Below are 24,139 nucleotides of genomic sequence, written 5' to 3'. Positions count from 1 at the left end.
TTATTGAGGTTGTCCATGATCTGTCCTGTCTTGTCTATTTTGGTAGCAAGAGACACATTGTGTAGGTGCAGTAATGCTACTTTTAAACAGTGCTGCAAATATTTTTATGCACCATGCCCTTCATGATCATATGTACCATGTGCTTTATATACTTCCAAATATAAAATGGGACTTTATGGAAAATTCAATAAAAAATATTTTCAGCCATTTTTTTTTTTGGTTAGGTTAGGACTGCAATTTTTTAAATAGCTGTGTTTTGTTTTCTGATCCTTTCTTTATTAGTACTTCCGCATGTGTGTCACTAGGTCTTGTGGACACAATGAGACCATCTAGAACATTGAACACAGCCAGTACACAATGCAGTGCAATATTAAAAACATCAGTGTAGTACAGACTTTAAAAGAACAACAACCTGGAGGACAAATGGTTTAGGTGGCTAGCAACCTGCCTGAAATTCAGCAGGGTTAATCCCCTCTCCAGGGACCATCAGGTCTCCAGATTTCATGCACTGATGTGAACAAACGCAAAAGGTATTTCAGTCAGGGGCTTTCAAGACAAGGATCTCTCTCAGTCCTGTGAGGTGGGCTGGAAGGGAGAGGGAGAGATTTGGGGAGTGGGCTTAAAAGGAACTCTGATGGGCAGGTGGAAGGGATAATGAAATGCCTGGGCTATATAGGTTGGGGAAAAGATCAGGAAACAGGGTTTGGCTGGAAATAAATTTAATAGGGATTAGGTCCAGATATTCTGAACCATGCCAGGTATAACGGAGGGGAGTTGGACAATAATTGTTTCTAAACGTCTAGCCTATTTCATTATTATTTATACCTGAGGGTTCCCATTCAGATTTTGAGTGAACCAGCATGGTTTCATGTTTAAAAAGGCAGATTAATACCTAGGATAGGAGGCTTCAAATTTCTACTCAGCCTTGAAGTCTTGGGTGGCCTTAGGCCAATCACTGACTCTCAGCCTAACCAAGTTCCTGCAAGTTCAGGCTGAAAAAAAGCCCTACTCACTGGGTTCTTGTGAGGATAAAATGAGAACGGAGAAGCACCATGTGTGTCATCTTGAGCTACTTGCAGGAGAGATGGCCTATAATTATAATGATTACTTATTTAATTAAACATTTTGCCTCATGCTTTCAGCCTTGGTAATCTCAGACCAAGCCATGTATAATCATTGTGAATGGATTTCCCACAAAAGGACAAGCTGATTCCTCAGTTTCATCTCCCTGATTGAGCTGCCTTTGCTAAGGGCAGAAATTGGTCTAAGCCAAGGGTTGGGAACTTCAGTTTTAAATGCAGAACTCCAGCCCCCTCTATCAAGTCCTCAACACTCTCACCATCCTCACATCCATTCCCTTGGCCACATCCTCATTGCCCCTGCTTCACAATCACCCACGAGTAACTTTTCCTGCCTGGGATGCAAGTTTGAGCTCTGATAATGCATCTTCCTTGCCTGGATTGAAGATGGATAGAAGTGTGTGTGTGTGTGTGTGTGTGTGTGTGTGTGTGGAGACTAGCCTACTATGCAAAGGTATAAATTATTTTAATTGTTCTACCAACTTTTGTGTATGGTCTCACCAGCTATAGGTATGTGACCTCGGAAAGTTGCCCAAAATGTACTGTGGCCCTCATACTTAAATAAGGCTGATGGCTCCTCTGGTCCAGCATCCTGTTCTCACAGTGACAACTCGGATACCTCTGGAAAACCCACAAACTGGATCCAAGCACAAGAGCATTCTCCCCCTCATGTGGTTCTCAGCCACTGGCATTCAGAAGTCTTACTGCCTCCAGTCCTGTACTTTTAAGCCAGGACTGAGAAAGTATCTTGAGTTTAAAGAAACATATGCAATTTCAGACTTCATCCTTTTGGACTAGTGCTTTCCACATTGAAGAAAAGTATATATGAATCTGAGCATAGTGGTGGATTAGAGGACACACAATTTCACAATATATTTTCACCACACCAAACACATCAAGAGGTGTATTTCACATGCATTGTGTATTATTGTCACTACATTGTATCCAATCAAGTTGTCCCAATGGTGGAAGTACTTCTGCCTGCACAACAGGATTTACTCTCTCTGCACCTGTCCAATTCTGATCTAGAGGGATTGGGGAGCCCACAGAACAGATTTAGGAAAGCAGGAGGGTGCACTGAGCAAGTAGACAAACCCTGGTGCAGAGACAGAAATGCTTAGGCTAATGGGATGGCTTTATTGGATCCAGCTCCAAACTGTGATATTGTATCTCCTCCCTTTCCTGTCTTGTGGAGGCTAACAACTAAAAATGTGTCAGTCCAGCAAAATTAAAACCACCATACAAAGGAAAATACAGTGTAGCATACAATTTCCCCGCCAGCGATTTCTATATCCTCCATTCTTTCTAAAATATTTTTTCCACTTCTTTACATCACAAACCAACAAGCTCTGCAAATTTTATGCCATGTGTTTATCCATCTCTTTGCTACCATGAAGAATCCTACAGCATGCAATGTTACCCATTCAGGTCCTTGTGCAGCTTGCACGAGAGCTATTCACTCTCTGAAGCTTAAAGAGGCAACCACTCGTCATAGGCAATGGTGCAGCTTATTGTTCCTAAGCCAGAATTTAGCATGAGCGATAATAGCTCTCACTTTATTAGGATACACCAGAGACATGAGCTTTGATTCCCACTACAACAAACTAACCTGGAAGAATACTTGTGTATGGGGCTCGGCTACAGAACTGCTGCAGTTTCTTGTCCCCAAGCCAAGTTATTCATGCTACACCAAGAACCTTGCTTTGCTTCCCAGAAGAGCAAAAAGAAAGAAAAATCTGGTGCAAGAGGCTCATATCATACTACCACAAACTAGTTTGTGAAGTTCACAGTCTGTTCTGGAATCAAGAGTTGTAATCACTTTGCTCCTCCCTGCCTTCTTTCTTCTTTGAATTTTGATGTTGAATATTGGCTGGGATATTCTTTGTATATTTCGCTGAAGATTCACTGAATTTTTATTTTGATTACATTTCTTTCCCATGTTTCTTCCAAGGAGCTTGAAACTGTATACATAGTTCTAACCCAGAGCTTTTCATGTTGGTGACACACTTTTTAAGACATGCATCATTTTGTGACACAGTAATTCAGTTTTGAGGGACGCAGGTGGCGCTGTGGGTTAAACCAAGGTCAGCAGTTCAAATCCCCACGACGGGGTGAGCTCCCGTTGCTTGGTCCCTGCTCCTGCCAACCTAACAGTTCGAAAGCACATCAAAGTGCAAGTAGATAAATAGGTACTGCTCTGGCGGGAAGGTAAACGGCATTTCCATGCGCTGCTCTGGTTTGCCAGAAGTGGCTTAGTCATGCTGGCCACATGACCCGGAAGTTGTACGCCGGCTCCCTCAGCCAATAAAGTGAGATGAACACCGCAACCCCAGAGTCATCTGCAACTGGACCTAATGGTCAGGGGTCCCTTTACCTTTTAATTCAGTTTTACTAGCAAACTGAAGGTTAACTAACACCATTCCAGTCCCGGGAGGAGTGCAGGGAGCCCTTGCAGTATATACTGTAGCCGACAGACTAACATTTTGTGACACATAGTTTGGAAAGCACTGTTCTAACCTTTCCCTCACAACAACTCTACGGGGTGAGATGGGCTGAGATGAACTGACTATTCCAAGGAATCCAGTGAGTTTCATGGCGCAGAGGTGATTTGAACCCTGGACACTCTAACCACTATATCACACCTTAAACCATAGCTGTAATTTACAGCCAAAGAATTATTCTGCATATCTGATGCCTGACTGCGTTTGACAGCTGCCATGGAACAATAATTTACACTATACAATAATTTACAGCCAGTAAAGAGCTGACAAGAGAACTTCATTCCTCAATTATTGCTCCCCCGAAGTTGTATCTTTAAAATAGTTTGATGAAATTTGCTTGCATTTGTTCAGATTACTGTTCTGGAAATGGTTTATCCATCAATTCTGAAAAATCTAAAATTTTAGTATTCGAAAGAAGCTTCTCCCGAGTTAAATGGGTACTGGATGGCCATAACCTTGAACTTCAGTTATCTAGAGCTCACATTCCATCATTCAAAACACCACTGGCAAACCTCCCTTCAAAAGGTGGAGATCACAAAGCTAGCCATACTCAGATTCTTTTTCACAAAGGGCGGCAAGTATGTTCCAGCAGCCTTAAGGGTTTTCAACGCAAAATCCATTTCCCAACTCCTGTACACTGCAAATGTCTGGCAAAATGGTGACCTGCCTAAGCTAGATGGCTTTCAGGCAAAATTTCTACGATCTCTGCTGGAGGTACCCAACTGTGTCCCCAAATCCATACTTCTGTTAGAAGCTGGTGAATTCCCAATTTCAACAAAAGCATGGTGGGCTGCCCTAAAACATTGGCTCAGGATTTCAGTGTTTGAACTAGGGAAAGGTTTGTATCAACATCTGGCCAATGAGGAGTTTGTCAGCAAATGGCAGAAAACCATGGCTAGAAAAGCCACCTCTATTGGTCTGTCACCCCCCCCCCAACTTTATTACCTGGGTTATGAAGGCACCCTAAAGACGTTAATGCAAAGATTATGGGATAATACACACAGTGACTTGAGATCTCTTTTATTATTATTATTAATATTTTTATTAAGTACAAATTAGAAAACATACATATTCACAACAAAAGAAAATACAAAAGGAAAAGAAAATACATCTAACCAAGGAAAAATTAGAGAATATTTTGTCTCTTTTCATATTTACAGTTATTTATACCTCTATAAAATGCTATTCACAATAAAGCAGTGAAATGAAAGATAAGATATCAGAAAAAGAAAAAAAGAACAAAGAAAGAATAAAGAAGAAAAAGAAAAAGATCATAAGTGAATATTTTTAAAAGTAGATAAGTACTCACAATACATAGCCGTTTCCCATCTATATTTATATTCAATTGTATAATTTCATCTTGTCTGTATCTACCTTAAATAAATTGTTGGGTGTTTTTTTAAAAACAGACTTCCACCGTTTACCTCATGCGTTTTTAATAATCTGTTCTTCAGAACCTCTGTTCTTCATATTTTCCCATTGGATTTCCTTAATGTCTCACCTTGTGTTTTTTATATTACACACAAGATTATTCTAAACACAACCAGATTTTTGTAGCTGAGCCCTGGTTTTGTAAATAATCATTTAAGAACTCCCATTGCTTCATAACCATAGTTTTGGATTTTCTCCTTATTATATCAGTCAGTTTTGCTAATTCCAGTTACTCGCAAAGTTTCCCCAACCATTCTCAATCACACACAGTCTGTAGTCCACTGGCAGTAGGAGTACAATATGGGCACATCTTTAAGTTAACACCTTACATTAAAAACCTGATAGTAACAAATTACCGAAGGTTATTCACCAAAGCCAGACTAAATGTTTTTCCTTCTGCAGTGTTGGATGGCAGGTTGAGAGGAGTTCCCTACCAGGACAGACTTTGCTCATGTGCCCAAGACATCAATTCTATAAAACATATTTTGCTGCACTGTGTGAAATATGACCAAGCCAGGCTGAACAGATATTACCTTTGCTGGTACATTTCTCAGGAAAATCAGAGGCTCACTATGTCATGTTCCTATTGGAAAATCAGACAAGTGCTAGAACATTAGCAGTGGCGGAGTTTTTATCGGTGGTTGCAAGAACCAATGATCCCTATCTTTAAGTCTGAACAAAATGCTTGTTTTACCTGGAGGTAGGCTGTCTGAATTGTGCATTGCTTTGTAATGATTTGTTGGGTCTCTGGACCGGAATAAAGATTGATGATGATGATGATGAGCTTGCTTCCTCCCAGACCACATACACACAATCCTCCCTAACATGGCCTTGAACATTGCTGTCTGACATCTGGCCCAAGTAATCAATAACTCAGCCTCACTGGTGCTGTGTGCAGAGGGTGAAAATGAAACCCTATAATAATGTGTGTGTGTGTGTGTGTGTGTGTGTGTGTGTGTAAATATATAATATACATTTCCCCACTCTCACACTCTCACAACCAGAATCAACTGCCACAGTCACTTATGGACACACCGTTAAGACCATCTTCATGGAAGACAATCTTACTCAGCTACCAGTGATCACCAAAGAATGTACAACTGGTAGTCCACTGATTTCAGAACTTTATGCTCTCTGATGCAAAAATTGATTTGGCATGTCTGGAGGCGTTGGGGGATGGATGGCAGCTAATAGATTGAGGTTGAATCCTGACAAGACAGAAGTACTGTTTTGGGGGGACAGGAGGCGGGCAGGTGTGGAGGATTCCCTGGTCCTGAATGGGGTAACTGTGCCCCTGAAGGACCAGATGTGCAGCCTGGGAGTCATTTTGGACTCACAGCTGTCCATGGAGGCACAGGTCAAATCTGTATCCAGGGCAGCTGTTTACCAGCTCCATCTGGTACGTAGGCTGAGACCCTATCTGCCTGCAGACTGTCTCGCCAGAGTGGCGCATGCTCTGGTTATCTCCCGCTTGGACTACTGCAATGCGCTCTATGTGGGGCTACCTTTGAAGGTGACCCGGAAACTACAACTAATCCAGAATGCGGCAGTTAGACTGGTGACTGGGAGCGGCCGCCGAGACCATATAACACCGGTCTTGAAAGACCTACATTGGCTCCCAGTACATTTCCGAGCATATTTCAAAGTGTTGGTGCTGACCTTTAAAGTCCTAAATGGCCTCGGTCCAGTATATGTGAAGGAGTGTCTCCTCCCCCATCGTTCTGCCTGGACACTGAGGTCCAGCTCCGAGGGCTTTCTGGAGGTTCCCTCACTGCGAGAGGCCAAGTTACAGGGAACCAGGCAGTGGGCCTTCGCGGTAGTGGCACCCGCCCTGTGGAACGCCCTCCCATCAGATGTCAAAGCGATAAACATTCAGAAGACATCTGAAGGCAGCCCTGTTCAGGGAAGTTTTTAATATGTGACATTTTAGTGTATTTTTCATCTTTGTTGGAAGCCTCCCAGAGTGGCTGGGGAAACCCAGCCAGATGGGCGGGGTACAAATAAATTATTATTATTATTATTATTATTATTATTATTATTATTATTATTATTACATTTTTCACACACTGTATTCACCCATGGATGGTATCCCATCCTTGCAGTGTTACTGGGAGACAAACCAAAGACCTGATATTTATGTTCAAGCTGATGTAGGTCCTATTCCAAATCACCTTGGGGACTTGTGAAGTCCAACACACTGTCTAAATCCAGCTCTCAAGGCATCCTGGACCTGCCTGTTCCTCAGGCAGTAAATGAATGGATTCAGGAGGGGAGATACAACAGTGTTCAGGAGAGCCACCCCTTTGCTGAAGTCTAATGTACCAGTGCCTTTTGGTTTTATGTACATGAAAATGCAGCTGCCGTAAGTGAGGGAGATCACTATGATGTGAGAAGCACAAGTAGAGAATGCCTTCTGCCTCCCTGTGGTCGAAGGGATGAGCATGATGGTTGAGACAATGCGTATATAGGACACAATTGTTATGGCCAAGGTCCCAAGGACAGAGAGCAAAGCGGTGAGGAAACTGAGGAGTTCAAATAGAGATGTGTTTGCACATGAAAGTTTCATCAGTGGCCCACTATCACAGAAAAAATGGTTGATGGTGTTTGGACCACAAAAGGGCATCTGAAAAAGGACAACTATTGGAACCATAATGAGTGACAACCCCCCTAGCCAAGAGCAGAGTACCAGCAGTGAGCACAAGTGATCATTCATGATGGTTGGGTAGTGAAGAGGGTTGCAGATGGCCACATACCTGTCAATGGACATAACTGTCAGCAGAAGGAACTCTGTGGTACCCAGGACAAAATAAAGAAAGCACTGTGTGAAGCAAGCAGGCAAAGAGATGGTCTTCTGTCCAATGGCCATGTTCATCAATGTTTTAGGAATGACAGAGGTGGTGAATCCAATCTCCAGGACTGCAAAGTGTCGAAGGAAGAAATACATTGGGGTGTTGAGCTGGGGACTCACCCAAGTGATTATAACAATCACAGCGTTCCCAGTTATTGTCAAAAGATACATGGGAAACAGAAGGGTGAAAAGCAAGATTTCAATTTGCCGGTTGTCCGTAAAGCCCCGAAGTATGAATTCTCTCACCATGGTGCTGTTTCTCATTTTGGGCACATTCCTACAAGTAAAGTGAATAGAAATCATTCATTAGTATCAATGTTTTATAAACTATACTAAGCAAGTGTTGTTTTTCCTTTTCTAGCAATCAAGTCAACAGTGCTGTGAATAATAAGGTGTGTTGTTTACTTCACAGTCAGGTCCCAAGTAGAAAATGGTACATTAAAAAGGAATTTTATTTAATATTGAATAAACAGGAACACAAACATATTTGTGACGGCAATAAGGCAATAAATTATTTTAATATAATTCTCCCATTTTTGACACAGGATGTAATTTTATATTACATCATTTGGAATGCAATTTTAAAGCACAGTTAAAATAATGGAATAAAATAAAACAAAACATACAATATCCCAGACAGTGATGGATGTCTGTAGCCTCAGTGGTCTCTAGAAAGTTTTTTCCCCTTCTTTACCACACAAAACTCTGCAATTTAGGACATGCATTTCTTTGCAAAAGGGAAACACCCTATGAGAAGCAATTGTACCCACTCTGTTCTTTAATGGAGACAGAACATGAGCTATTTGCTTTTTGATTGTAGCTCTCCTAGGCAAGAATGCAGCATCTTTTTCCTGAGGCAGCATTTAGCATATTAGTTTGTTTTCCCACAACAGGGACATGAGCTTTGCTTCCCAGAGGAGCAGAAAAAACTGCTGAACATTTGATGTAAGAGGGAAGGTACATTCTTTCACCTTTGGTGGACATGCCCAAAGATTAAGACCTTTTGGGAGATGATATATAATGAAATGAAAAAGGTATTTAAATATACCTTCCAGAAGAAACCAGAGGCCTTTCTCTTGGGCATGGTCGGCCAATTGGTGCAAAAGGAGGATAGAACTTTTTTTATGTACGCCACAACAGCAGCAAGAATACTCATCACAAAGTATTGGAAAATACAAGATTTACCCACCCGGGAAGAATGGCAGATGAAGCTGATGGACTATATGGAACTGGCTGAGATGACTTGCAGAATCCGAGACCAAGGAGAAGAGTCGTGGAAGAAGAGTGGAAGAAATTTAAAGTTTATCTTCAGAAATATTGTAAAATTAAGGAATGTTAGAAGGATTTTGGGGGGGGGGGAATTATGTGGTTTTAGCAGAAAGGATATAAAGGATTAAGTAAAAATGAATTGGCGAAAGAGAGAAGGTAAAATTATAATATGTTAAGATAAATTATTAGGATAAAAACAAAGTTGGAAGGATTTGCTGGAATATTTAATTGAATTAGAATACAAAAATGGGAGGCGTGAGGAAGTCAAGGAAATAAGTGATTGTAAGTAAGTGAGTTAAAGGTTTGACTTGTTTCTTATTTCTTATTTCTGTTTTCTGTTTTTTGATTCTATGTATTGGTTTTTTTTCTTTTTCTTCCTTGATTGTTTTCTTTTCTTTCTTTTTCTGTAATCTTTAAAATCTTAATAAAAACTTATTTTTTTAAAAAAACATTTGATGTAAGAGGCTACTGTCCTACTACTGCAAGCTTCAATGGAAGAATCATGGTGCATAGGGCTTCTACGTGGCTGGTTACTATCCTGGGGTCATGAGTTGAAACTATTGTGCTTCTTCCCCCCCCCTTCTTATATATCTACACCCACCTTTCTTCCAAGGAACTAAAGGTGGTGCATATGGTTTTGTCTTCCTCACTTTTCACACAACAAGTCTGTCAGGTGAGGTAGGATGAAAGGCAGTGACTGGCCCATGAGCACCTGGTGAGTTTCATGGTTCCTCAACCCTGATTTCTGTCATTGAATAGCTCTTGACAATCAACACAGAATATCCAGTACTTGACATCATTAACTTGAAGGATTTCCTTGAAGAAAATACTGTGTTACTGAAAGGCAAGGTTTATCCAGTTGGCTGCAAGGTTGACATATGTTTTTGATGTTTGAGCTGATGTTTGAGCTCAAGCACCTTGAGTTGCTACAAACCCAACACGCTGTCTAAAGCCAGATTACAAGGCACCCTGTCTATTCCTCAGGCAGTAAACAAATGAGTTCAGAAGGGGAAACAAAACCATGTCAAGAAGAGAAACCCCCTTGGTAAATGCTAATTCACCCGTGCCTTTGGGTTTTATATAACTGGAAATGCAACTGCCATGAGTGTTTGAGATCACTATGATGTGAGAAGCACAAGTGGAAAAAGTCTTCTGCCTCCTTGTGGTTGATGTGTATGATAGTGGAAATAATAATAATGTAAAGGTAAAGGTAAAGGACCCCTGACAGTTAAGTCCAGTCACAGACAACTCTGGGGTTGCGGCGCTCATCTCGCTTTACAGGCCGAGGGAGCCAGCGTTTGTCCGCAGACAGTTTTCCGGGTCATGTGGCCAGCATGACTTCTGTTGCTGTAGCCTAGGATAGCATTACCTTTTTTTTTGCTGCTGCATCACATTGTTGACTCATATTAAACTTGTGGTCTACTAAGATCCTTAGATCTTTTTCACGAGTACTAATGGCAAGCCAGGTGTCCTCTTATATAGCACCAAACTAAAACTCAGAAACAAAACATAGAAAATCATCCTCACCCACCAAATATACATTCATATATTTGACAGGATGGACAAAATAACAGACATCCCAACCCTGGAGGTCCCTGCTAACGTCTCCCAAATGCCCCTGTCCTGCTCAGATAGAATGGAAATGAGTGAAATTTAATTGTGGTTACAGATCAGAGTTACATACTCTGAGCCAAGGGCATCTGTAGTCTATGGAACTATGTCAACCACTATTCGATTTGTGGGTTCTCATTTTCATCAATGGTTCATGAAGATTCATATTTTTGGAGGACAGACATGGGTTAACACTAAAATGGTTTCACTTGATCCTGGAAGATGAGGGTTCTAATTTCCACTCAACCATGAAACCCCTTGTGTGATATTGAGCCATTCATTGGCTCTCAGCCTAACCCTACCTCACAGGGTTGCTCTCCTAATAACCCTGTGAGGTCGAGCAGGCTGAGGTTAATTTTCTCTACCAAGGAACCCAGGGAGTTTCATTGCTAAGTGGGATTTGAACCCTGAACTTTCAGGTCCTAGTCCAACAGTCTAAACATTCTAACCACCACACCACACCACAGGTGTGCTTTTTAGCCAATGAATTAGTTTGCATATCTGTTAGCTGCCATTTGATGCTTGACAGTGTTTGACAGCCACCATGGAACACTAGTTCATAATTTGTCTGGATATCAAAAAGGCTCAGTCTGAATTGTGCCAACTTGTGCTGAATCGGTATCTGATTGTTAGAGCTTCAAAACGCTCTACAGTCAGGTAGACCTGAATCTGTCTGTAGCTGTTGTATGCGTACCACCACCATCCCATTCAGAGTAGCCAACCGGCAACCACATTTTGAGGAATATGTAAGCATTTGATGCCGCAAACACCTTTGTAAAATTGAGGCAGTTTTCAAGCATCTTTTCAGTAGCAGAGCATCTGTTCTGGATACAGAAGGTACCAACTTCCCTACCTGGTAAGATTGGTCCATCCAGCTCAGTATTCTATACCGTGGTACCTCGGGTTACAGACGCTTCAGGTTACAGACGCTTCAGGTTACAGACTCCGCTAACCCAGAAATAGTGCCTCGGGTTAAGAACTTTGCTTCAGGATGAGAACAGAAATCGCGCTGCGGCAGCGGGAGGCCCCATTAGCTAAAGTGGTACCTCAGATAAAGAACAGTTTCAGGTTAAGAACGGACCTCCAGAACAAATTAAGTTCTTAACCTGAGGTACCACCGTAATGAGTAGCAATGTACTGAGTAGCAATGAACCCTCTGGGATTTCAGACAGGGGTTTCTCTTTCAGCCCAAACTGGAGATACCCGAGGTTGTAAATATGTATGAAACAACAGCAGCCAGAATCCTGTACATGCAGAAATGGAAAGAAGAAGAACCAACCAAGGAGGAATGGCTTCAAAAGTTAATGGACTGTGTGGAAATGGCAAGACTGACAGGAAAAATAAGAGATAAAAAAGAGCTGAACTGTTCACGGAAGGGTGGAGACCCTTTGGGGAGTGTGGCGATCACACAGGGTCCCCAGACGTTTGATGGCCTATTGACCCTGTGTCACCACTGTAATTGCTTTCTTCGCTGCCACCAACCCGTTTCTCACGGGTACACACGGAGTCCAGTCAGTTGTTAACATTAACAAATAATCAAGTTTATTTTATAGGCATGAACAAGCTTATGGTTTCCGTTAATTTTTCTTGGCAGTTTCTTAATCTTAGTTCCTTAACTGTCCTATTCGTTCCTAACAACTTCAAACTGATTATCCCAACTAACTATCTGACTCCACCTAACAATTCCTCTCTCTCACACACACAACACAACTCGACCATCCCACTGCCTATTCCTCCCTCTTCCTTCTCCAACTCCCAACTCTCAACTGACTTTCACACAACTCCCACTCTCACTCTAACTCCCCCTATCAGTTTCCACTGGCCAATCGCATCACACTCATTTTAACCCTTTCCTTATGATCCACGTAGGAGGCAAACGCTACAGGGAGTATTTGAAGAACTGTTACAGTCAAATTAAAATGAAGGCAAGGTTTGAATTATGAGCAGCAGGTAAAAGAGGATTGGGAAATAATCCATAATGAATTGGGGGGGGGGGAATGTTTAAAAGTACTTTCCCCCAAAAAACCCCCGGAGTGCTGGGGATAATTCAGACAGAAATTCCCAAGTGTCAAAAAAAGGTTATTTATATAGGCCATACTACAGGCCACGTTTTGTTAGGCCAAAAATGGAAAACAAGTGAGGTCCCAACTAAAGACGAATGGCAACTTAAACTGATGGAATATATGCTGCTTATGGACCTAACATATGGAATGAGAGGACAAGAAGAACATTCATTTAAAGAAGACTGGAAAATGTTTATTGAATATATGAGAGGAAATTGTGTACACTTGAAAACATGGGCAGCATTAAGATAAATTCAATAGTGTAAATATGTTTTGATGGATGTAATAATGGAATACTGAATGGTTTAGTTTATGTAAAATATGCAGGGATTTATGATATGCAAAATAAACCATGGAACGAGAAGAAGGGAAGTCATGGATATTTTAATGTTGTTTAAATGAATATTCTAAATTATAAAACAAAATGAAGATAGATAGATAGATAGATAGATAGATAGATAGATAGATAGATGATAGATAGATAGATGATAGATAGATAGATAGATAGATAGATAGATAGATAGATAGATGATAGATAGATAGATGATAGATAGATAGATAGATAGATATAGATAGATAGATAGATAGATAGAGATAGATGATAGATAGATGATATAGATGATAGATGATAGATAGATGATATAGATGATAGATGATAGATAGATAGATAGATAGATAGATAGATAGATAGATGATGATAGATAGATAGATAGATAGATGATAGATAGATAGATGATAGATAGATAGATAGATAGATAGATAGATAGATAGATAGGTGAAATAGAGAATGATTGTATTAGATAAAAGTATGCTATATAAAGCAGTAGGTATAAGGTGGGAACAAAAACATGGAATTAAGGATGGGAAGTCAAAATTTTAAGAAAATATATATATTGAAATTTAAGTGAATTTGTAAATTTTTGGGGAGATCAGTAAAAAAAATGTCAAAAAGAGATGTCTGAGGTTGAACTTCAGACCTTCTTCATACAGAGCAAGTGCTCCACCCCTGAGTTAGGGCCCTTCTGTAATAAATACAGTACAGTCAGGCTACATAGCTTTATTTATTTTATTTATTTCGCATTTTTCATACATCAAAAAATCTCTTCTATGTGATTTACTTTCAAAACATGTTACAAAAATGCAAAGAAACATTACAAAAATTCCATATTTTAAAGCTTCTCACATGGCACATAAATAGGATCCTCTTAAACACCAGTGTAAATTGAAACAGCTGACATGGACCAGTGGTGGACCCTAGGCTCTCAAATTTCAGTAGCACACAGTGTGATGCCAAAATTCTGTGTTCTCCCATCTCTCCCATTATTCCATTCTACATCATCATTGCCATGCCCCACTGTGGAGCCCCTGAGGCTCTGCATCAAGTGTGACTGAGCAAGTCATGCTCCCCTAAATCCACCTCTGCATGGACCATATTAGACATTCTCTGACACACAACATCAGTCTCCGATTGATATTCACCCCTGAAAGAAATCCAGGGAATGCAAGCTTTTCCAATTTGCTCCAAAGTTGATTTCTGATTTTCATGTGTGATTTGAGGTCCTTTCTATTCCCTTGTCCTAGGAAATCCAACAAGTGCCTTAAATCCAGCCTTCAGGGCATCCTGGAACTGTTTGTTCCTCAGGCAATAAACAAAGGGATTCAGAAGAGGAGATACAACAGTGTTAAGAAGAGCCATCCCTTTGGTATATGCTAATTCACCTGTGCCTCTGGGTTTAATGTACATGACAATGCAGCTGCCATAAGTGATTGAGATCACTATAATGTGAGAAGCACAAGTGGAAAAGGCCTTCTGCCTCCTTGTGGTTGATGGGATGCACAAAATGGTGAAAATAATAATGATATATGAGACAATATTTATGGCCAAGGTGCCAAGGAGACAGAGTATAGCACTGAGGAGAAACAAGAGTTCCAGGAGACTTGTGTCCCCGCATGCAAGTTTAATCAGTGGTTCAATGTCACAGAAAAAATGATCTATAGCATGTGGGCCACAAAAGGACAATTGAAATAATGTAATTGCAGGAGCCATCATGAGCAAAAATCCTCCAGCCCAAGAGAAGAGCACCAGCAATGAGCAAGTTTGATGATTCATTATGGTTGAGTAGCGAAGAGGGTTGCAGATCGCCACATATCTGTCAATGGACATGACTGATAGCATAAGGAACTCTGTGGTTCCCACACTCAGGTATAGATACACCTGTAGGAAACAACCAGGTAGAGAGATAGTCTGTTGGCCATTGGCCATATTGCCCAATGCTTTCGGAAGGACAGTGCTGGTAAATCCAATCTCCAAGACTGCGAAGTTTCTTAGGAAGAAGTACATTGGGATTTTGAGCTGTTGATTCACAAGTGTGATTGTGATAATCACAGTGTTCCACATTATTGTCAAAAAGTACATGCCAAGCAGGAGGGTAAAAAGGGAAATTTCAACTCGTCGGCTGTCTGTAAATCCCAAAAGTGTGAATTCTCTCACCATGGTGTTGTTCCTCATTGTTGGCACTTTCCTAGAAGTAAAATGAAGAGAAATGAAGAGTCTGGATTCAATGTCTGTAAGTCATTTTAAATTCAAGTAGCTGTTTGTTTGTTTGTTTGTTTGTTTGTTTGTTTGTTTTGCTATCAGGTCTCTGCTGTACAGTTGCTAGGAGATTCAATAGGTGATTTGCTGGAACAGACCCAGATCCATCTTTAGTTTAGATGCTAAGCCATGTCCATTCTTAGTTAGCCTCTAGAACTTTGTAACCAGAGTTGTGGTACCTCTGTCTACACCACTTTTCTCCCCCTGACCACAGCCCCTCAACCTGCTTTTCAGTTAAGTCAGAATCAGAATGCTTTCCTCACATCTTTCTCAAGTCATCTAGTTTGGCATACTCTGGCTCATCACATGCAATTTGATAGCAAAAGACAGTGCAGACACAAAAATGCCACTTTTAAACAGTGCTTTAAATAATCATATGCTTCACATTAATTACCAAGAAAGAAAACAAGAATGTCCTATTTTCTATGCAGTAACTGATTTTGGATCACAATATTTAAATACAAGTTTAAAGTCATCTCCATTGACACTCAATAGTAAATTTTCAGCAAAGGCCAAAGATTCATACAATCTGAAGAGAAACCAGAGTAAACTGCACACCTCTTGCACTTCACATTAACGGGAAGATCATAGAATCATAGAATTGTAGAGATGGAATTGACCCTGAGGGTCATCTTGTCCAATCCTCTGCAATGCAGGAGGCCCATATGGACATTGAACCCATGACCATGTTCCTTGCAATGGACTGAGCTCCTGTTGCTCTGTCCCAGCTCCTGCCAACTTAGCAGTTCGAAAGCACACCAGTGTAAGTTGATAAATAGGTACTGCTGCAGCGGGAAGGTCGATGGCGTTTCTGGGGGCTCTGCTTTCCATCAAGGTGTTCTGTTGTGCCAGAAGCAGCTTAGTCATGCTGGCCACATTGTAGCACCCTGCTTGTGGTTAACACTTAGCTGGAATGAAATATTCAACGCAGCAATAGAGAAATTAAAATAGTAATTTATTTGTCAGACAAATAAATATGAGGCACAGTGGTATATGGTTACCAAGCTCTGGCCTGGCCTCTTGCCATTCTGGCCAGCACTTATATTTCCTTAATCCAGCCCCCTTGCTCCTCCTGTGGCTGCCTCTGTCCAATCAGCCTGGTTGAAATTCCTATTGGCTATTTGCTAGAACCAATCACAAAAGATACACCCATTTCCTCTTGCCCTTTTATGGGAATCAAAAAGCTATATATTCTTCTATCTATAAATGACAAATAAGTAGTAATATATCTTACATGTGTCTCAACAAGGAATCTTAATTACCAGCTCACCTCTTGCCCTCCTTGCCCTATTGCCTTCCAAAACAGATGGTTAATCTTGAATTTTTATCTTAAACATATGTCAAGGATTTTGAGTTCACATCAACATTGAGAGATCTCCTTCATTTGAAGGTTTCTAAACAAAAGGCCTGACAACCATATATCAGGAGTGCTCGATGGCGTCTCCTGTCTGGCAGGAGGCCGGTGGCTGATGGCCCCTGTGATCTCTTCCAACTATATGAAATAAGAATCTAGCATTTCTTAAATCCTTTGCATAATTATATTTAAGCTAATATATTTAATACATAAATAACCTTTTAAAAGGAAAAGAAATCTTAAAAGGATCTTAGTTTAAGAAAGAAACAGCTTTAGAAAAGACTTCCCAAAAATGTTCTCTTTCTGCCAGCCAGACCAGTTGCTTTTTCACTGCTCTTGACCTTTTTAACCTTAGGAAGAAGATATGGCTCATTTTACTATTTATCCACCCTTAATTTGTAGGGTCAGTGTAACCTTGGCTCTCAGCCTGTAATTCCCTTTTTACGACTTTGAGAATTGTTTTCTGCTATAAATCAGGGGGCCCCCTTGTCTAGGAGTAAAAACATTTTGCCAAGGTTCTTAGGCAGCTGTTCTTCTGCCTGGCATGAACATTTGAAAATCTTTAAGCTCATTTTAAAATACAAGCCCTGATTAAACATATAAGCTTTAATAAAAATGCAGGCTTATGATTAGATGCCTCAACATGACCCGGAAAGCTGTCTGTGGACAACGCCGACTCCCTCAGCCTGAAAGCAAGATGAGCACCACAACCCCATAGTTGCCTTTGATTGGACTTAACCATCCAGGGGACCTTTACCTTTTACCTTTACCTTCTAACCAACTGACCTAACTGAAATGTTCACATCCACTTTTCCTGGTTTCCAAAAGTTTTGCATCTACATTCTTCTCTCTGAAGAATAAAAGCAAGGTCTTAAGAACATAGGAACATAAAACCATAACAATGTAAGAATAGCCTACTGGATCAGGGCGATATGTGCAAATTCAACATGGAATGAAAAAAGGCCCATTTTGCCTACCTGGGACCTTCTGCATGCAATATGTGCTCTGCCATGGAGCTATGACCTCTCAGGTCCAATGAAGGAGAGACCTTCTCTTTCTGTCTAAGCAAAACCAAAGGACCATAAGTATTTCCTCAGCAATCTGCATTCCAGCAATCTCCGTAATGTTATTGCCTGACTATCTCCATTGTACCCATTCAGGTCCTTGAGCAGATAGTGCAAAGGATATTCAGTCTTTACTTCTCAGACGCAACATCTTATAGGCAATGGTGCAGCTTCATGTCCCTAAGCAAGCATTTAGCGCGACGGATATTAGCTCTTAGTTCATCATGATGCTCTAGGGACCTTCGCTTTGGTTCCTGAAGGAACAGAAAAGCCACTTAACATTTGATCTTTTTTTATCTTATCTACAGCAGGGATGGGAAGCAAAATAAAGGGGTTACTAGTCATCAGACCTAAAGTAGCAGAAACCTCACCCCTTTTCCTCAAATTCCCACTTTTTGATATAAATCTTATATCACTTGATATCAATTTCTCATAAACAAATTTTATATTAATTTTTGTTTGTTTTATGGTATTGTGTAAGCTATGCCTGCGGGTGGGGGGTCTACCATATATACGTTACCCATTTGGATGTATGGAGTTGTGCTGCCTGGTTCCTAACACCCCCCCCCCCATACAAAGGGTCCATTGAACATAGATTTGTTTTGGGGAGTGTGTCCTGTCCCTTTGAGGCCACTGCAGATACTTCAGATCTGGCATATAGACTTTTGTTTTAAATTTCCAATTATGTTATTTTCATGCCCCTGTCCACTACCCAACCAATAGGAATCAGGGATGCAGATGACCCACCACAGTCACCCTGTAGGAGCAGGATCCATCACAGTGCTGGGGAGGTGATGTCAATTTTGTCTATGTATCCATTATGTTTGGTTCCCCACTCACCAACACCGTGTGACAGCCCCCTCCCCATCAAGATGCCAATGGCAGGTGGGCCAAATTCAAGTCCTCCAGCTGGCAAGAGAGTTCTCAGGTCTCTTGATTCCCTCGGGCTGCAATTGGTGATGGCAGGCCACAACACCACAGCACCATCATTACTATTTACTATTTACTATTTACTAATTTCTCACGCTAGCAAGGTTATGCTTAAAATTCTACAAGGAAGGCTCAAGCAGTATGTGGACCGAGAACTCCCAGAAGTGCAAGCTGGATTTAGAAGAGGCAGAGGAACCAGAGACCAAATTGCAAACATGCGCTGGATTATGGAGAAAGCTAGAGAGTTCCAGAAAGACATTTACTTCTGCTTCATTGACTATGCAAAAGCCTTTGACTGTGTCGACCATGGCAAACTATGGCAAGTTCTTAAAGAAATGGGAGTGCCTGATCACCTCATCTGTCTCCTGAGAAATCTCTATGTGGGACAAGAAGCTACAGTTAGAACTGGATATGGAACAACTGACTGGTTCAAAATTGGGAAAGGAGTACGACAAGGCTGCATTTTGTCTCCCTGCTTATTTAACTTATATGCAGAATTCATCATGCAAAAGGCTGGGCTGGATGAATCCCTAGCCGGAATTAAGATTGCCGGAAGAAATATCAACAACCTCAGATATGCAGATGACACAACCTTGATGGCAGAAAGTGAGGAGGAATTAAAGAACCTTTTATTGAGGGTGAAAGAGGAGAGTGCAAAATATGGTCTGAAGCTCAACATCAAAAAAACGAAGATCATGGCTACTGGTCCCATCACCTCCTGGCAAATAGAAGGGGAAGAAATGGAGGCAGTGAGAGATTTTACTTTCTTGGGCTCCATGATCACTGCAGATGGTGACAGCAGCCACGAAATTAAAAGACGCCTGCTTCTTGGGAGAAGGGCAATGACAGGCCTAGACAGCATCTTGAGAAGTAGAGACATCACCTTGCCAACAAAGGTGCGTATAGTTAAAGCTATGGTTTTCCCAGTAGTGATGTATGGAAGTGAGAGCTGGACCATAAAGAAGGCTGATCGCCGAAGAATTGATGCTTTTGAATTATGGTGCTGGAGGAGACTCTTGAGAGTCCCATGGACTGCAAGAAGATCAAACCTCTCCATTCTGAAGGAAATCAGCCCTGAGTGCTCACTGGAAGGACAGGTTGTGAAGCTGAGGCTCCAGTACTTTGGCCACCTCATGAGAAGAGAAGACTCCCTGGAGAAGACCCTGATGTTGGGAAAGATGGAGGGCACAAGGAGAAGGGGGCGACAGAGGACGAGATGGTTGGATAGTGTTTTCGAGGTTACCAGCATGAGTCTGACCAAGCTGCGGGGGGCAGTGGAGGACAGGAGTGCCTGACGTTCTCTGGTCCATGGGGTCACGAAGAGTCGGACACGACTAAACGACTAAACAACAAAATTTACTATTTACTATTTACTATTTACTATTTACTATTTACTATTTACTATTTACTATTTACTATTTACTATTTACTATTTACTATTTACTATTTACTATTTACTATTTACTATTTACGGGGTCATGCCCTGTATCTGGCTTTCCAAAATATGATAGTTCTATGAAGAACAATGCCAGATTAGGCCAAAGTCCCCCGTGGCCCAGTAACTTGTTCCCACAACAGCCAACCAGGTTCCTATATGAAGCCCACACACAAAATTGGTTTCAGCCTGACCTTATTTCATATGATGCACAATAAGTTTGTTGTACCTTAGAGAAGCAACATTTATGTCTACTGTGTATTGTTAGCGAGCAAAGACTGAATATCTCTTGTGAGATGTGCTTAGGGACACAAACCAGCACTTAAGGACATGAGCCAGGTTGCTTCAGTGATCACTTCTGGGGCAAAGAAAAATGTGTGTAGCAAAATATCGCCGAGGTCACTAGTCTGTGAGCCAAGACAGCAAAGACTCTTTGGCAAGGTGTTAAAGATGTGGCATGTTCAGAGGCCACACAAAAAATAGGCTTAAGGAGTGAAACCTTTACAATTGTTCAATCTCCCTGGTTAGTGGAAGAATGTCAGCGTCATCACCATGGCCTGAAAGTTCTAGCAACCAACTTTTCATCTATACAAATGATAACACCACCCCCTTTTCTAAGTTGATGCTAAGAGGTGAGTACTTTGCTACAGCCTTTGGTGATGCAAAGTATCCAACTAGACAAGCAAGAGTCATTATCAGAGTTTAAGGTCACATTTTTCCAAACCGAAAACATTTGTGGGATGGGAGGCAGGCTGTGGTCTTTGCTGAGGGTGAAGCCTGTGGAGATTTCTGGGGGCCAAAAAGTGAACCATGGAGGGCCACCTGAGATTCCCCAACCCTAATATAAAAGGGAGGAGTTTAGTGGATACAGTAGATTGTTAGAGCTTTAAATATATGCATTCGTATTTATTTATCATTGATTCAATCCTGCCCTTCCATTCAGTATCAGCAGAGGATAAATTAAGCTGCAGGTTTGTACATCTGACACATAATTACTTGGTGTCACTATCAGTCTAGTTCCACTTCGAAACAATGGCTTACTGAAGGTACTGCCAAGGCTGTGAGTCCTAATAGTGTTCTTTTGCGTCTTAAATCACCTTGTGTGTTTAAATCACTAATACTGCGACATGTGGACTACCAAATGTCCCATTAAAATAACTCTGGTGGACATGTTTATATAGTGCCATCTATCTGTACTGTACTGGGTAATTTTAAGCAAAAAGTAAATACAATTCCCTGTCCTGACAAGTTTGTAATGAAATTATGGATGAATGCATCCATTTATTGGCAGAGAATAAAATTCTAAAATAAAAGTATTTGCTTTTGTAAAAGAAGATGATTTTGCATATGAGATGCTTATTCACAGAATCATTTAGATTTAGCTATGGTTATTGTTATTGTGATGCATCATATATGGAGATGTCTTTGAATAGCATTTGGATGGGAACTGGCAAGGGCCTGCTTTGGTGGACATATCTGTGCAGACAATTCCCGTGTCCCACCCACCCATCCAAGTTCAATGAAAATATGTTGCTTTGGTTCTGTTCCAGGGATGGTAAACTTGTGATTGTTCACATGTCACTGGACTCCACCTCAGGGTTGATGGGGGGTTTAAGTCCAATAATATTTGGAAGGCCATCTCTGATCTAAATAGTCTGGGAGTAGGGTCTCTAAAGGACTGAAACAGATCTACTGGTCTGATCCAGTTCTCCATAATATTAGTAACAGTCACACTCAGACAATTGCAGAGAGTTAAGATTGAATAGCATCTGCTTATTTTTAAAGGCTAACACAGCTCTAAGGTTTGATTTCCCATTCCTTTTAGGGAAGTGCCAACAATGATGAACAACACCATGGTGAGAGAATTTATATTGTTGGGTTTGACGGACAACCATCAACTTAAAATTATACTTTTCATCCTGCTAATTGGGGTATACCTTTTGACGATAATGGGGAACATACTGATTATTGTAATAACACTGGTGAATCAACAGCTCTACACCCCAATGTATTTCTTCCTACGACACATTGCATTTGTGGAGATTGGGTATACCAGTGCCATTCTTCCTAAAACACTGGACAACATGGCTACTGGCCAGAAGACTATCTCTCTAGCTGGTTGCTTCACACAGTCCTTTGTGCACTTTGTCCTGGGAACTACAGAGTTCCTATTGCTGGCGGCAATGTCCATTGACAGGTATGTTGCCATCTGCAACCCTCTTCGCTACTCAACCGTCATGAACAATCGGGTCTGCTCATTGCTGGTGCTCTGGTGTTGGGCTGGGTCATTGTTGTTGATCATCGTTCCTGCAGTTGTATTATTTCGGATGCCCTTTTGCGGCCCAAACACCATCAACCATTTTTTCTGTGACAATGGGCCATTGGTCAAACTTGCATGCACGGACACCAGTTTGCTGAATCTCCTCAATTTCATCACTGCTACCCTCTCCCTCCTTGGGACCTTGTCTGTAAATACTGTGTCTTATATCCACATTATCTCTACCATCATGCGCATCCGATCCACTTCAGGGAGGCAGAAGGCTTTCTCCACTTGCGCTTCTCACATCACGGTGGTCTCCATCACTTACAGCAGTTGCATTTTCATGTACATAAAACCCAACCATGACAGTGAATTGTACTACAGCAAAGGGGTGGCTCTTCTGAACACTGTACTGGCTCCTCTTCTTGTCCCATTCATATACTGCCTTAGGAACACACAAGTCCAGGATGCCTTGAGAGGCGCATGTAGACAACTTGTTGCCATTAGGAAGGACTCAAGATGATTTGAAGTTCAATTGACATCAGAATAAACATTAATATTAAGCACTGATCATGGAGACACCCATTCAAAATTGGAATACTAGATTTCTTTTAATATCTGAATGCCAGTTATATTCTAGTACCATACATGAGTAAAATATATCTTTGTTTAGAAAAATCAAATAAGAAAAATCAGATGAAATTTAATATTTATTTTTTTTGCAAATGCAAAACATGCATTCTTTTTGGAAGTTGATAATTCATGTAATAAATGAAATGAGAGACTATGTTTTGCCAACTATTCTTTTGGTTATGTTTACTGTTGACTTATTTTACTGCATTGAGAGATGGCCATTCATTTACAAGAAGCTGCCTGTACGATAATCAGCTGCAGTCAGAATAATCTTTGTTTTCTGGCTGATAGATTAATGCTGTTATGAGAGGATGTTCATATGGTTAAATTGATAGATCTGGTTAACATGTGAGGAAGAAGACAACACAGTAATCAATTTATTGAAAAATTGAACCCCTTTTGTTAACTATGGGTGGAACAAACTGCAAGATAACATTGACCTGTAAGGAACTTTATGCAGTCAGAATTAGGATAAGGCTTTAAATAGCAAATGATAAGTAAATAATAAACTAAAATTCTTTTTCTGTCTTTTGATTATATGTAACAAATTATATTATTATGGTATTATATATATTTGATTTTGCATATTAAAAACAAATAAATAAATAATTTCCCACAGGTACAGAATTGATTTTGAAATCTTACTCCAGCAATGTCAACTGGAAAAGTGAGCCATGTAGTCATGAAAAATAATCAGACGTTTATCAGAATTAGACTCCAAAGGAGAAGCATTGAGGCATGATGTCGAAAGCCAGCAAAATCTATTAAACAGGAGTTTGCAGCTAAAGAACTAGCAAGATATTTCAAACCATTCAGAGCTGGCCCTACTACTAGACAGTATGAGGAATGTGCCTCAGGTACCAGATGCTGGGTGCTTGTGTAGTCCATCCATCATTCCCCCAGAGTCCCAGAAGTTAGCCTGCTCTTCATTTGTTAACCTAGATGGCTGTACTTGGACATAGTGGAAGGTGCTGTCCCATATATAAATGTTGAAATAGATCTGATAAGGTTCTGTGTGTGAAATCTGGTTGGCCCAATGCCTACAGGCATTAAGTGCTGTGAGTTTCC

At 40.8% G+C, this 24,139-nt stretch overlaps 3 protein-coding genes across 3 annotated transcripts; 1 reads left to right on the top strand and 2 right to left on the bottom strand.

Moving 5' to 3' along the window:
- Positions 1-7,178: 7,178 nt before the first annotated feature.
- LOC307201663 (olfactory receptor 6E1-like) lies at positions 7,179-8,123 on the bottom strand (the record flags this gene model as incomplete). The annotated part of the gene is made up of 1 exon (XM_079950959.1): positions 7,179-8,123. The coding sequence occupies one exon, from the start codon at positions 8,121-8,123 to the stop codon at positions 7,179-7,181; it is 945 nt and encodes a 314-aa protein (XP_079807085.1).
- A 6,243-nt stretch (positions 8,124-14,366) lies between these two features.
- On the bottom strand, positions 14,367-15,311 carry LOC307201662 (olfactory receptor 6C74-like; the record flags this gene model as incomplete). Its single annotated transcript, XM_079950958.1, has 1 exon — positions 14,367-15,311. The coding sequence occupies one exon, from the start codon at positions 15,309-15,311 to the stop codon at positions 14,367-14,369; it is 945 nt and encodes a 314-aa protein (XP_079807084.1).
- A 6,705-nt stretch (positions 15,312-22,016) lies between these two features.
- Positions 22,017-22,961, top strand: LOC307201661 (olfactory receptor 6E1-like; the record flags this gene model as incomplete). Its single annotated transcript, XM_079950957.1, has 1 exon — positions 22,017-22,961. The coding sequence occupies one exon, from the start codon at positions 22,017-22,019 to the stop codon at positions 22,959-22,961; it is 945 nt and encodes a 314-aa protein (XP_079807083.1).
- Between the last annotated feature and the right edge of the window lie 1,178 nt (positions 22,962-24,139).

This window comes from Podarcis cretensis (genome assembly GCF_951804945.1).
Source record: "Podarcis cretensis genome assembly, chromosome: 13".
NCBI classification, from domain to species: domain Eukaryota; kingdom Metazoa; phylum Chordata; class Lepidosauria; order Squamata; family Lacertidae; genus Podarcis; species Podarcis cretensis.
The sequence above is the reverse complement of the archived record's forward strand: the minus strand, read 5'-3'. Positions and strand labels throughout refer to the sequence as shown.